This window comes from Arvicola amphibius, chromosome 2 (assembly GCF_903992535.2).
Source record: "Arvicola amphibius chromosome 2, mArvAmp1.2, whole genome shotgun sequence".
Lineage (NCBI taxonomy): Eukaryota > Metazoa > Chordata > Mammalia > Rodentia > Cricetidae > Arvicola > Arvicola amphibius.
In genome coordinates, this window is record NC_052048.2 from 106,191,878 (window position 1) to 106,207,629 (window position 15,752).

General features: G+C 39.6%; 1 protein-coding gene across 2 annotated transcripts; it reads right to left on the reverse strand.

The window, feature by feature from the left end:
* Positions 1 to 3,465: 3,465 nt before the first annotated feature.
* LOC119808264 (zinc finger protein 14-like) lies at positions 3,466 to 15,248 on the reverse strand. 2 transcript variants are annotated; one of them, XM_038320692.1, is made up of 4 exons: positions 15,104 to 15,248; positions 10,215 to 10,341; positions 9,962 to 10,019; positions 3,466 to 6,430 (listed from the first exon to the last, which is right to left on the reverse strand). In XM_038320692.1, exons 1-4 carry the CDS (start codon positions 15,104 to 15,106, stop codon positions 4,777 to 4,779), a joined length of 1,842 nt encoding a protein of 613 aa, XP_038176620.1. In that variant the 5' UTR covers positions 15,107 to 15,248; the 3' UTR covers positions 3,466 to 4,776. The 2 variants fall into 2 exon arrangements, with proteins under 2 accessions (XP_038176620.1, XP_038176621.1); XM_038320693.1 differs by lacking the exon at positions 15,104 to 15,248 and adding an exon at positions 14,823 to 14,951.
* Positions 15,249 to 15,752: the final 504 nt, after the last annotated feature.

Below are 15,752 nucleotides of genomic sequence, written 5' to 3' on the forward strand. Positions count from 1 at the left end.
GGATCATTAAACTTGGATATTTTTAATTTGACTTGTGATTTGGCTTGATTGGGATTTTTGCATCAGCAGAGAGCTCACGTTAGGAAAATTCCTATCACAAACCTTTCAAAGACTAACAGAATATGGCATTTAAAATGTTTAAGAACTTTGAACTTTTCAGGACAGTGAGACACATCTGCTCCTGGCAGCACCAAGCTACTTTAAGAGGAAGATGGGCACCAAAGAAGCTCCTTATGAAACTGGTTAGCCATTTGGACAAGAAATGGTTCTTGCCTGGACTGTTTAATGGTATGCTGTATGAACTAGACACGCAGGACCCACAGAAAAATGACTGCTGAACTTGCCTAAAGAAAGTAAGACAGTCCTTCAGGGTTCCTGCTTCATGGGAGAACTGCCAGACATCTTCCAAGACACAGAAGAAAGCAACTGATGTACTTTGCCAGTACAAGATATAAGTGATCTTCATGGAAAAGTCTGCCAAATACTATAGGCCTGTAGGCTAAAGATGGATGCAGCAATGATACAGAACTTTGGGTGACTGTCCAGGCAGCAAGACGTATCTGTCAATTCTAGAGTTTTGGAAGTTGCTCACAATGCACTTCCTGTTAACTTAGGTAATATATCCTTCTGGTGTCTTTGATGGAATTGAAGAATAGATAATTATAAGTATAGTTTTCCTTAGTTATTATAAGATAAAATAAAAATTTTAGCTGTAATTATTGTTTAATACCTGTTTTGCTATATGTGATTTTACTAGGTTAAAGTTAAATTTTTCCTTTTTATTTAGACAGAAAAGGGGAGGTAATATGGGATTCCCCTCTGTATGCTATGAATATGTTTTAATACCATTGGTTAATAATAAAACTATTTTGGGCTTGTGGCAGGGCAAAATAGAGGTAGGTAAGAAAAACTAAACAAAGATCAAAATTAAACTTATGAGTAAATGATATTATCTTTGAAGGTCTGGTACACAGAGGCAGTTGTGACAATAATTTCATCAGAATCTTGGCATCTAAATTGGCCTCTTCAAAATGTACATATTCAGCTTTTAGGGACTGGAACTTTATCTTAAATAAAACAGAGTGCAAAATGGGTCAAATGTATAGGGATGGAAGGACAGAGAGGAACATTAAAGCCATATGTGGCTAACACAGGAATGAATTTGTGGGGATGTGATTTGTTACAGCACTGGAATACTGAAAGCAATATTCCCTAAGCCTTAGAAACAAACCATAAATTAACATATGTTTCTGGGGAGAATATTAGAACATATTAGAATATTAGAACATAGAATAAAGAACAGTTCCTGACTATCCAGGCTGCACAAAAACAAGGTACAACAGCTGCTGATCTTTCAAAGGCACCAACGGCCCTACCTTTAAAATGGTTGACAGACAAACCTGTATGGATTAAGCAATGGTCTTTAACAATAGAGAAACTGCAGGCTTTAGAACAGCTGACACAGGAGCAACCAGATGCTCAGCATATTGAAGAAACAACCAGCCTCTGTACTTGGAAAATGGAGAGTGGAAGAGATTTAAGAGCTGTTAAAACAGTGATTCAGCCAATGGGCTCTCTACAGTCTGGCATTCTTTTGCTGTCTCTATTGCCACAAGGATGGCCTCTTACAGTTATTGATTTAAAAGATTGTCTCTTCACTATATTTTTACAAGAAAAAGACAGAGAAATTTGCTTTCGCAATGCCTACTTATAATTCTCAGCCTGCTAAAAATTATCAATGGAAGATCTCTTACAAGGAATGTTAAATAGCCTCCCTAAACAATGACAGATATCCATAATCCACTGAACAACAACAAAAAAACCACCCACCCTATGCCTCTTAAGAATGTGAGAATCATATTCATAAATTTACTTCCTGCTGTCTGGGGGAGATGGAATCTTTAGGGAATCCTGAAAAGAAAAATTTCAGTTAACTGCCAAGTCCTAGGAAAGGTAGCTCTATCATTTTTTTATTCAGTCTATGCATAATGGAAAAGTGCAGGGCTTGTCTCAAGTCTGTCAGTCTGAATCATCTCAGCTAGCCATCTGGAAATTATTTTGTAGTCCAAAGCTGATCCTCAGGTGGCATTTTTCATCTTAGTGGTGTTATCATAGTCCTGGAGGTGTCATAATTATGAGGCCCCATCCACCTTATGGAGATTTCAAAGGTCACTGTAAGGCGTGCTCATCAGTACAGAAAATTGATACTCAAACTTGAAATCATGTACAATAAGGTAGATGAAACCTTTTTCTAGAATTAGTACCCATATATATATATATATATATATATATATATATATATATATATATATATATATATATGCTGCCAAAGGGTCAATATAAAACCAAAAGATTAAAAAAAAAACACCAAAAGCTTGAGATTAGTAACAAAAATAATCCTTAAATTTTTGTTTTTCTTCTGTCCCCTATCATGTCTCTTCTGACATGAGACAGAGATTCTGAATTTTGCTTTAATAAACATTCTTGGGTTTAGAGGAGAGAGCCACACCCCGACTCCAAAGTCAGCTTTAATCTTTAATTGTAGTAGGACTACAAAAAGACCATTTGCATTATGTTTGTAGAGAACAGCAGAAACAAACATGAAAGTTATGAGGATGACCTACCCTTTGTTTCTTGGACTTTTGACCAGCTACACATGCAGAAATAAATCATATTTTGTATTTGAGTGTACACTATGTTTGTAGTTATCTTCAGAGTCCAGAGAGAGTCTCCATTTCCTGAAACATACAGGTCATTGTAAGTCACCAAATATGGGTACTGAAAAGTGAATTCGAAGCCTTTGGAAAATTAGTTAAGTACTCTTAGATGCAGTTATTTCTCCAGTCTTGTTTCTTGAAACCTCGTCAAGAGCCTGTGGCAGGTCACCAGTGCTAAGCAGTTACATACTATTGTCTTGATAAATGGTCATGTTAAAATGCCTTGAAAATTCTCATGTTCATACTCATAAATTAAGAAGCGTATCTATTTAGAAGTACTGATGTAACAGAGGGAAGATGAAAGAAGGGAACTGGGAAGTTAAAATACAAAAATTTATTATAGAAATACATGAAACCATCAAAAAGAGTAAGATGATGAGTTAAAACTGCTTTTAAAAATAGAATCATTCAAGTACAGAGAAACATTAATAAAACACATAGAATCTATGTTACTATAGAGGCCGCGAGAGAACACAGAGATTAAGGGCACTTGCTGTATTTAAGGGGGACTAGAGTTTGGTTCCTAGCACTTTATGGTGCTAAAACTGAAGCTGAGTCAAGTTCCAGGAGGTCCTACGCCCTCTCCAGACCCCACTTAAATGAATGTACATATACTCACACACACACACACAAATAATATAATAAATTAAAAAATAATAATCTATAGAAATGTCACTCAGGGCTGGGCAGTGATGGCACACACCTTTAATCCCAGCACTTGGGAAGCAGAGTCATGTGGTTCTCTGAATTCAACCTGGTCTACAGAGAGAGCTCCAGGAAAACTAGGACTACACAGAAAAACTGTCTTGAAAGACCAAAAGAAAAAGTCATTTTGAAATTTCTTTACACAAACATAATTACTAATGAACTAATAGGTATGTTGAAAAAGTAATCTGCTATGTAAGAGACACAGAAAATATTACAATAGGAAGTAATAAATTTTCTGCTTCAATCACAGACACAGAAAAACCTGAAAGAGAAGTCAGTGCTCTTAGCTACAGAGCCCTCTCTCTGAAGCACCATTTCTTCTCTTTTTCTTTTCATATTTATTTATGTATGCACATAATTGTACAGGTTCCTGAAGAGGATCAGAAGGTGTTCGGAAACTCTGGAATTAAAGTTAACGTTAGTTGAAAGCCACCCAATACACATGCTGGATTCCAAAGAAAGCCCCCAGGAGAGGCGCAGATGTCGTTAATCACTGAGCCATCTCTCCACGCTTGTTTCTTCAAAGGCTAGCTATTGCTAGACACAATTTCTTAGAAATCTGTCTTCCCAGGGACAGGAATAGCAGACCAGAAAATTATACCAATATTATTGAGCAAATATTAACTCCAAGATTAAAAACAAAAAGGCAAAAATATAAGTTTTGTATAGGAATGGACCAAAGATCAAAATGTTAAAATTTTTATTGTACTTTCTTCGGATTATTTGTAAAATAGTCTACACAAACATAAATTCTCTTCATAAGATTTAAGTACATGAAAATTTTTATAAGCTTTATTTCAACTGAAAATCATAGCTTTCTTAATTTTTTCATTAAAATTTTCATTTGGTTGGAACAAGTTCACCTTAAAATTTCCAAGTGGTAGTCAAATGCCCTGTATTCGATACTTTATTTTGCTAGCCTCCTTATCCTAGCTGTAATAAACAGGCATTAAAATATGGATCAGAGCAGGATTTTATCCAGAATGTTTGTATAATAGGGCTGAAATTACACTATTTTTGGTCATATCTGCTTCTTTCCACAGCAAAATTTTCTTTTTTTTCTTTAGCACTATATTTACTTCATTTGTGTTTGCACACACATACCTTCAATGGTGCGCATGTGGACTTCAGAAGCCAACTTTTGTGAAATGGCTCTCTATTTTTACCATCTGACTTCCACAGTTAAAACTGAGATCATCAGGCTACCCAAAAGATCCTTTACTAACTGAGCCATCTCATCTAAACTCACAAGTTGGCAAGCCAGAGCGTCACACTATTTATAGTTGAACAAGTTCCTCTCTATGAACCTGTATGTGGGTTTGTGATGGTTTGTGGAACACAACCAGATTGCTCACATGGACACGGTTTCCATAGTGTGAATTCTTTCATGCTTGAGGAAATTACCACAGTAAGTGAATTCTTTTCCACAGTGTTTACATACATAAAGTTTCTCTTGAATAGAATGAATTTTTTTATGAGTGTAATAGGAACTCTGACTGTTGAAGGTTTTCCTACAAAGGTCACATGCAAAATGCTTCTCTGCAGTGTGAGTTTTTTCATGACTGTTACGGGTACTGGAAGTGGTAAAAGTTTTTGTGCAATGCTTACATGTATAAGGCTTCTCTCCAGTGTGAATTCTTTCGTGACTGTTACGAGCACTCGAAGTAGTGAAGGCTTTCCCACAATGTTTGCATGCATAAGGCTTCTCTCCAGTGTGAATCCTTTCATGCTTGATTAGGTCACCAGAAAGAATGAATACTTTTCCACATTTTTTACATAGGAAGGATCTCTCACCAGTGTGAATTCTTTCATGGCTGTTTCTGTCACTGGAAGTGGCAAAGGCTTTTCCACAATACTTGCATGCATAAGGCTTCTCTCCAGTGTGTATCCTTCTATGATTGATAAGATAATCAGAACGACTGAAGGCTTTCCCACATGTTTTACAAATGAAGGGTTTCTCTCCAGTGTGTATTCTTTCATGGCTATTACGGTCACTGGAACTGGTGAAGGCTTTCCCACAATGTTTACATGCATAAGGCTTCTCTCCAGTGTGAATTCTTTCGTGATTCATAAAATGACCCAAACGTTTGAAGGCTTTCCCACATTTTTTACATACAAAGGGATTCTCTCCAGTGTGGATACTTTCACAACTATTATAGTCATTGGGACTAGTGAAAGTTTTTCCACAATGCTTACATGAATACGGTTTCTCTCCACAGTGAATTCTTTCAGGGACATCATCAGCACTGGAAATAGTGAAGACTTTTTCACAATGTTTGCATTCATAAGAATTTTCTCCAGTATGACTTCTTTGGTGCATGAGAAGGTATTTCAACTGGATAAATCCTTTCCCACACTGCTCACACACATAAGGTCTCTCTCCACTGTGAATTCTTTCATGTTTTTGAAAGCATGACAAATATCTAAATGTTTTTCCACATTGTTTGCAAATATAACACTTCTCTACAATATGAATTCGTTCATGGCTGATAAGGTGACTGGAATTGACAAAAGCTTCTCCACATTGCTTACATACAAATGGTTTTACTTCAGTATGGATACTTTCGTCTCTCTGGCCATGTGTGTAGTTTGTAATGGCGTTCTCATCATGCTTGTTTCCAGTGTCAGTCCGCTCCTGATGCTGATCACAGTGGAGACTCCCACAAGCTGTATTACATTGCTGACTTTCAGAGGACTTTTCTTTAGAACATTCATGTACCTGAAATGACTCAGATTGACCCATATCTTCCCAACATTTTTCATGTTTAAAAGCCTTCTCCACAGGCTCCTTATACTCAAATAGTTTATCTTCAGTTTGATCACTGAGGGGCACATCTGAGGGCAAATTACCCATGACGTTTCTTATACACAAACTGCTACTGCTTTTATATAATGTTATGGAAGGAGGCATGTCCTCATTAACAATAGGCTCTGGAATCTGTTGCTGGGTTTTTTCACACTGACTATAATGTTCATATTCACCATCTTTCTCAACCACCTGAGTTCTGAAAAAAAAAAGAAGAGAATTAATTACTGGAAATGGAAATAGTGAAGGCCTTTTCATAATGTTTACATTAGTAAGAGTTCTTTCCAGCAAGAACTCTTTAGTGTGTGAGAAGGTATTTTCCAATAAATGAATCCTTTGGTGCCTAAGAACGTATTGCTGCTGGTATATTTTTGTTTAGGCAAAGAAAATGTTGGTGACTGACTCCTGTGCTCCACTAGAGTTATCGTACTCCAGAGGCAAGAGCAGAAAGACTCGAAATTTAAGACCACTAAGGGCCACATATAAAGATCTTGTAATGAGAAAATAAATAGATTGTTAACTTTATTTTCATAAGAATTATAAAGGATCTGGAGAGACACCTCAGGTTTTCCTCTTCCAGAAAACCAAAGACCTATGGGTTCACAGTGGCTTAAGCTTCAAGGGGCCTATAGTCTTCATCTGGCTCTATAACTCCTCACACGTGTGGCAAGAACTCACATGAAACCACACACACACACATAAAAAAGATTTGTGAACATGAAAGAAGAAAATTTTCAGCCAAATTTCTGATGTTAGTACAAAAGAATAACAATCACATGACATTAGGAAATATGCCTCTACTTAGGCATTTGAAATACATAACATGTGCTGGTTAGACTTTTATCAACATGACACACAACAGGGACATTTGAGAAGATGGAACCTCAATTGAGAAAATGGCTCCATCAGATGGGCTTGAGGGTAATTCTAAAGGGTTGCTTTCTGGATTAATGAGTTACATGGGAGGGCCTAGCTTACTGTGATTGGTGCCTCCCCTGGGAAAGTGAGCCTGAGCTGAATTAAAAAGGTAGCAAGCAAGGCAGTAAGTTCTGCTCCTCCACGGTTTCTGCCTCCAAGTACCTGTGCAGCTTAAGCTTCTGGCCAAAATAAGCCCTTTCCTGCCCAAGTTGCTTTTGGTCACGATATTTATCACAGGCCTAGACCACAAACTAAAGGAGAAATTGGTGCCCTTTCCATGGGGTACTGCTGTTGCAGACCTTACCTTACTGTTTTTGGTAGGACCATGATAGTGCTTAGAACTTTCAACTGGAAAAGCCAGAGAGTGCTCAAAGTCTAACGATCAGTTTAGGCAGACTGGAATGTAAGAATGGCAAGAGCAATGGAAACAATGAAAGCCTGGCCTTGGCAAGTTTCTGAAGAATGTCTGAGACTGACCTGGCTGCAACTTACATCATACCCTTGATCACCATGGCTGATGTGGATGACAAAGGAGTGTCCCCTTCCACCCTCACAGCTCCAAGTGGACCGATCCCTCTTGCAGCTGTGTGCTTTGTCAAGGAGGAGAACCTTCCCTGAGTAGAGGAACAGCAGCTGTGCTCCTAAATAAACTCTCAAAGGCACATTTAAGTGTTCCCTGCAGACTCGAATAGAGAGGTTCAAGCAACAGTTTATATTAATAATCTATGCTTTCTGGTCAGCTGGGGCTAAGGAATCAGCTATGATAACAAGCATTGAGGTTACATCTTCAGAGATTTCGGTCAACACGAATACCACAGGGGCCCAAGGCTGCACGCAATGTGTAAGATTCTGTCAGGTGGTATTGACATTGGCAGCATTTTACAGGAATGAAGGGGTCATGGAGAGAAGCTGAGACAGGGTTTAGTGAAAAGCCAGGATCTCCTGTCACTGCAGAAGGTGAAACCCCAGGTGCAGTGGAAACACCAAGAACGAAGGGTTTATTGAGAACAGACGAGATTGTGCACCAAGGCTGGAGCTCCTGGACAGAGATGAGAAAGTGAAGGGGAAGCTGCGACCTGTATGGATCCTAGCAGATGAGAGATGCCAACACCATGATGACTGCCAAGGACAGAAGCAGTTGTGGCCTTGAGGTAGTCTGAGTCTAGGAGTCAAGTGATGTGTGCTGTGGACAGCAGGACAGAAAAGTTGTGTCCCCTTAGCCCTTTGGAGACTAGACTATCATGAGTGAAGCCCAGATGAAGGACACTGAGCTACAGAATGTGATTAACATTGTCGAATTATGGGTTTGCTTTGAGCTAATGGTACCTGTGCTCTGCTTCCTTCCTTTTGAAGTTAGAAGTGCCTATCGTATACATGATTTTACAGGAACCCAGAGAGGAGACATTTTGGATTTAAGACACACTAAATATTTAAAGTGTATAATTGTTTTTAAGACTGTAGGATTCCTACAGTTATGCTCTGATTTATATTGTGATAATAACATGAGTTCATAGGGACAAACAGAACAGGAAAAGTTATGGTGTAATAGTGGTGAATCTGTATGCCAAGATCACAAGGAGTCAATTGTGCTGGTTAGGGTTTTGTCCACTGGACACAAGCTACAGCCATCTGAGAAGAGGGAGCATCAACTAGGAAAATGGTTCCATCAGATTTGCCCGTTGGCAATCTGTGGAGGTGTTTTCTTGATTAATAATTGATGTGTGAGGACCTAGTCTGCTGTGGGTACCACCCATTATTAGCATATAAACCTGAGAAATAAAGCTGAGGAAGTGTTGAGGAGCAACCCAGTAAGCAGTGTTCCTCTATAATTCCTGTTTCAGGCCTAGTCTTCAGGTTCCTGATCAGCATGAGTTCCTGCCTTATTTCCCATGAAGAGAGACTGTGATACGGAAGTCAGGACAGGCACCGAAATAAGTCCTTTGTGTAAAGTTGTCTTTTGTCCTGGTCTTTATCTCAGCAATAAAAAAGCAAATTAAAAATAGCTCTCCTGAGGCTAATGAGGTAACTCAAAAGTTTAGAGGACTGACGGCTCTTCCAGAGAGACCATGCTTGATTCCCAGCACCACGGGTGGCTCACAACTGTCTGTAACTGCAACCTCAGAGGATGGGGATCTTATACACTCTTTCTTTTGTTATTTCTTTTTTTTTAATATCCAACTAAAAGGATTTATTCCAGTCAGCTGAGACTACACTCAATTATTTGGGAACTAAGTGTTGCCCCAAGCATTTAGACCAAATCCCACATCCTGTAATCTTGCTCAACAGTGCAGGGGGAGCTTTTGCCCCAGTAGGCAGTTTAACAGTAGCCAAGATAAGCAGTAGCTGGAGGGGGATGTTTTATACCCTCTTTTGGCCTTCAAAAGAGGTCAAAATGTATTCATGTACTACATGAAAGCTGAACACAGACAGACATGAAACAAAGCATGCATAAAAAAACCGAATAATTCCAAGAACCAAGATAACAACAACAAACATCCCTTATATATAAAACCCTCAGAAAACATCATAAAAATACATCAAATACTTCTGAGTATGAGGCAAGTTTTTATGTAATGAACCACTGAAAAAAATCTCTTACATAGTTAAATGTTGCAGCACATTTTGGTGACATTCAGAAATTACAGAGATGGTATATTCAAATTCTGAATGATCACATCCAATTGCAGTTTTATAAACATCTACGTTAGAATTAATTTATACTTAGGTATATTTGGATAATATACTAGGTTCTCAGTTGTCTTATTATCCCCAAATGTTTGATGTAAATTCCTCTCTCTTGAGTATAAATTACCCCAGATTTCTCCTGAGACTCGGATAGTCCTCTTCAACATTTTCTTCATGTGTTTTCTCTAGAAGTAAATACAAAGAAATTATGACTTAGTCAACATTATAAAAATTTATTACATTCTAGATTTTATGATGTGACCAGGCACATTAAATTCACTACATGTTCCCTTTCGATATTTCAAACCAGAAACCACTATACATGTAAGCAGGAAACAGTTGTCTGAATGAATAAGCTAAGGAATCATAGTGTGTTTTACCTATGGAGATCAGGTTCATAAAGTTTTCCTTCATCACATCTCTGTAGAGCTTCCTTTGACTAGAATCCAATAAAGTCCACTCGCCTGAAGTGAAGTTCACAGCCACATCCTCAAAAGTCACGGGCTCCTAAAACAGTGCACATATTAGGATGGGTGGTTTTACCTGACAGGTTGACAGGATGCAGAGCCATCTAGAACATGTGCTTCGGAAGACACTTCTAAGTGGTTATGCAGATAAAGGTTAACGTGAGGAATTATAGGGATTACATGAGTTAATGTGAGAAAAACCACTCATGGTGCATGGAAGCAGTCCCTGACTTGTATGCAGGATTATATTAGAGGAAGAAGGGAACTGAGGAACATACAGCCACACATTCTTGATTGTGGTTTTGATTTTGTAGACAGAAGTTTCTATACCTTGGTCCTGCAGTGTTAAGTCCCAAAGAAACACACAGAGACTTACATTAATTATAAACTGTTTGGCCTATTATCTCAGGCTTACTATTAACTAGCTTTTATAACTCAAATTAATCCGTAATTCTTGTCTATGTTAAGCCATGTGGCTTGGTACCGTCTTTCAGTGAGGCATTCTCTTTCTTCCTCTGTGCCTGGCTAGTGATTGGCTCTCTGCTTTCCTCTTCCCAGAATTCTCTTAGTCTGGTTGCCCTACCTAGACTTCCTTCCAGGCTACTGGCCAATCAGCATTTTATTAAACCAAACGAGTGACAAATCTTTACAGTATACAAAAGTGAGCAAGGCTTTCCAAATGTCCCCCTTTCAGTCAAAATGCAGAACCCTCTGTGCATGCTTAGCCACCAAATCTTCCTTTCAAAGCCCCAAGCAATAATTGGTGTTCCAACCCTGTCCACACCCACAGTTTGGATATTTTAGGAAGGTTATTGAAGAGAGGGATCGAGAAAGACCTTGAACTAAAATTACTAAAAACAGGAGCAGCAAAGCAGGTCATTTTCAATGGCCTGTTCTCTGATATTGTAGGGTGGAACTTGCTGACATATATGCTGATCCTATACTTGTAACTCATGCACTTTCTGACCCTCTCTATTGTTCCTTTCCCTTCCCTCACTGTATTCATTGGCTATGATTCAGTGAGCTAACACTTCTCAATAGGGAGTAATGCCTTGCTATGTGAAAAACTGATGAGCATGGAAAAACCTTAGTCGTCTGTTAAATTTTAAGCTTTGCTACCATAGCCCTATAATTAGAGGTGGTTAAGCCAAGCATTGAGATGCCTTGATACCTACGATCTTGATAGTCATGAGACTACAGCAAGGGGATAATTCGATTTATGCCAGCCTGGGCTACAAAATTTTGTCTCAAAATGAATTATCAAAAAGGAGAGAGAAAAAGAAAAACTGACTCCAAAAAAATAAAACATGAAGACGTCCTTTTTTTTTTCTTATTTTTCTAAGAACTTTGGGTGCATCATTAATTTACCAATTTGTGAGGTATCTTTTTTTTAAATATTGGCTACCAATACTATAAACCTAAAACTGTCTTCATTCTGTCTCATAGACTTGTTTACACTGTGGTTTTTCATTAATTTTAGGAATTTAATTTTTTCTTTCTTGATTTTGTTCCTTGATCTAATTATGATTTAGTAGAATGTTGCTCAGTTTCTATGAGTCTGTACTTTTTGTAGTTCTATTGCAGATAATAACCACCTTTAGTCCACTTGGACAAACAGAAAACCATTTCTCTATATTTGTAGAGATTTCTTCTTGTCCTAATGTGGTTGAGTTTGGAGGAGGTTCCACCAGCTCCTGAGAAGATGATGTATTCTTCAGTGTTTGGCTGTATTGATCTAGTACATGTCTACTAAGTCTACTGATTTCTTTAGTTTTTGTCCAGATGAATCAATCAACAAGAAAAGTCATATATTACCTGTAATTTTAGATCTAGCAGTATGTCTAGATCTAATACAAAATTGGGTACCTGTGTTTGTTATGCATGTTTAGTGCTGCAATTTCCTCTTAGGAGTGTTCCTATGAGTATGAAATGACACTCTATCTCTCTTTTGACTAGTTTTGGTTTTAAGTTAATTTTATCAGATACACAATAGCTATGCCTTCTGGGTTCATTTGCATGGAAGACCAGTTTAAATTCCTTTTACCCTAAGATGGTATCCATTGTTGACAGTAAGGTAGGAATTAAGATTTTTTTTCCCCTCCCCAAGACATAGTTTTTCTTTGTAGCCCTAACTGTGCTGGAACTCACTACATAGATGAGGCTGGCCTCAAACCCAACGTGATCTGCTTGTCTCTGCCTCCCAAAGGCTGGGATTAAAGGTGTGTGCTACTACCACCTGGCAGGAATTAAGACATTATATTAAGAGCTATTAATAATCAGACATAATGGTGCATGTCTTTAATCCTAGCAATTAGGAGGCAGAGGCAGGTAGATCAAGGTCATTCTGGTCAACATAATGATTAGCAGAACAGTCAAAGCTACATAGTGAGACACTGTCTCAAAAAGAGAGATTATTTCCAGACAAAGACTCTCAGACCAGCTGAGCTGCCTGGAAGAGGTTTAGACCAGCATGTTATGGGGTCTGGTCAAATGCAACATAATTCAAACACCAAGTAAATACAGAAAACTAATATTTATTGTAATCAAGGTGCTGCTGATATATCAGGGATGCAGAACAGATTCGGGAGCAGAAATGTGACCCTGAAGCAGAATGTTACAGAGCTTTGAAAGCATAAAACACACAAACATCTGTACCAAGTTACAGTTACATTTTCTACCAATCAGTATTCAGGGAACAGGAGCTTTCCTAGGGATATTTCTTCTCATTGGTTGTCTTACTCCTGCGGCTGGGCAGTTTGCCCATCATTCATGCCTCAACTTGCCAACCAGGATCTGGGTCACCCAGGAAGGTCTTGGAAAGTTAAACTTCATTTGACCTTTATTCAAAATGGAAGTTCTATCCAAACTAGCTTCAGTTTGGTTCCTTCTTTCAAGCAGAGCAGCCCGGAAAAAGCAGAGACCAGCCAACCTGCTTGGTAAAGGGTCAGACCAGTTGAACTATCAGCAAAGAGCAGTGCCCAACCTGCTGAACTGCCCACAAGCTTGCAAGGTTCTCTGGCTGACAGCCATTCCTGAGCTGTCATCCATGCTACAGTTGGCTTTGGTAATGCAGCTGTCTTTAATTCATTTCTGACCCTGTAAGTAACTCCTCACTTATATTTCTGTAATGGCCCCAATGAAACTCACTGGTTCACCAAGCGGGACTTTGGTAGTAGCCATACTTCAGTATATTATTGGTTTCCTGTCTGGTTTGAAAAGGTGATTGATTGGTCACACCTCCAATAGAATGTCATCACAAAACAACTACATATAAAGTCATAGATTGGAAATTCAAATTCAGTAATACTCAGTGATTCAATACCCAACTCACCAGTCAACTGATGAACTAGGCAAGAAATAAACAGAGAAAATCTGTAATTAATGACACAATGAGGTCAGCTGCGGTGGGGTATGCCTTTAATCCCAGCACTCAGAAGCCAGATACGGGTAGATCTCCATGAATTTCAGGCCACCCTGGTCTACATAGCAAGTTTGAAGCCAGCTGGAGCTACATAATTGAGACTGAGTCTCAAAAGGACAATAAACAAACAAGCAAACAGAATGAATGACACCATAAAATAGGTTGACCAGCTAAATACACAAAGGATATTCTACTCAAACACAAGAGAATACACACACTTCTAAGCATCTCAGAAAGTCTCTAGATGAGGATACAAAGCAAGTTTCAACACACAGAGGAAACCTAAAACGATGTCTCGTATTCTAGCTCATCACAATGCAATAGGACTGAAAGCCAATAGCAACAGAAATTACAGAAAATCTACAAGCTCATAGAAATTAATAAAGGAGATCAAGTATTTCTTTAAATTAAATAAAAATAAAGGCATGATGTGAGAAAACATAAAATGCAATAAAGACAGTATGAAAAGGTTCATTTATAACTCATTTTGCTATCTTAAAAAAGTCATACAAGAGAGGCTGGGTGGTGGTGGTCCACACCTTTAATCTCAGCCCTGGGAAGGGAGAGGTCAGCCTGGTCTACAGAGTTGAGTTCCAAGGCAACCAGGTGTAGGCAGAGAAACCATGTCTTGGAAAATCCAAAGCAAAACAAAAAGGGAAAAAAAGGACAATAACAACAAAAACAAAATTACACAAGAGGGATTCCCTCCCTCCTCTCTACTTTTAAAATTGTGCAGCAGGGCTGAGAATGTGGCTCACTTGGTAGTGCTTGCTTAATACGCAGAGACTCCCTCCTTCTGTTTCCTCCCCTGCACCACATTAAACCAAGTGTGGTGACTCATTCCTCGCAACTCCAAAACTTGGGAGATGAACGGAGGGTGACAACTTCAAGGTCATCGACAACTACTATGGAGCTCCAGAAAAACGGCAGAAAAACGGAAAAAAAAAAAAAAGATAAAATAAAAATAAACTCGCAGTACAGATCCCTTCAGTTTGGAGAAGTACCCTCGAGCAAAAGCAATACAACACCAAAGAGATTACGGAAAACGATAAAACAGGTCGGAAACGAGTGTGCCAAGGCAGACAGGCAGCAACGCTCACCACCCGCGTCCCTTCCCTGCACAGTCCGAACTCCGCGTCTCCAGCCCTGCAGGCTGCATCGTCGGCGGAGGCGGAGAATCATCGCGAATTCCCCACGACAGCCTGGGGACTGAGATGAAGCAGTTTCACAGCAGCCACAGGACAGGAGCGGACTCTCGACTGCCAGCTGCCGGCTCCGCCTGTGCCAGTCTCCACCCCAGAGTCTGCAGCACAGCGCCGGGGACCGTCAGGTCGGCGGCGCCAGGCTGCACCAACGACTCCAGGAGCCACCGCGCACTCACCATGTCCTGCTCCGGACGCACGCAGAGGTCCTCTCGGAGGGGCTTGCCGACAGAATAGGTGACACCGACGGAAACCAGCTGTCACACACCTCACAAAAGCTACAGGGGATTCAAAAATGGAGCCAGGGGCGGAAACCGCGGAACATTCTTGTTCCTCATTCGACATTTCCAGCAAGGAAGTAACAGCGTCCCTGATTGGCGAATGCTGCTGGACCCGCCTTCTTATTCATGACTAGCAGGACCAACATCCTTTCTCATTGGGGGGGGTGGGGGGGGAAATAAAAGCAGCATCCGATCATAACCCAGCCTTGCCTTTTGGAATAAGTCTGAGGGATAATTGCACCTGCGGGAACACCGTTTGAGATTTTAGCGCACAGACTCGCTTCTCCGTGTACTCAGTGGACTCCTGCTTTTATTCCACATAAAATAGTGCACAGACTGGCTCTGAACAGCCCACAATCAGTTCCCTTAAAGAAAACCCGTGACCATAACAGGTAGGGTCCCGGGTCAGTGAAAGCAGAGTACGAAGAACGAGGACCAAATATGCAACTAAAGAGTTTGTCACAAATGCAGTTCTTGACTGAGTGCGGGAAAACAGAATTACCAGGAAGCAATGGTCCACAAAGAATAGCGGGTGAGGCACGGGAAC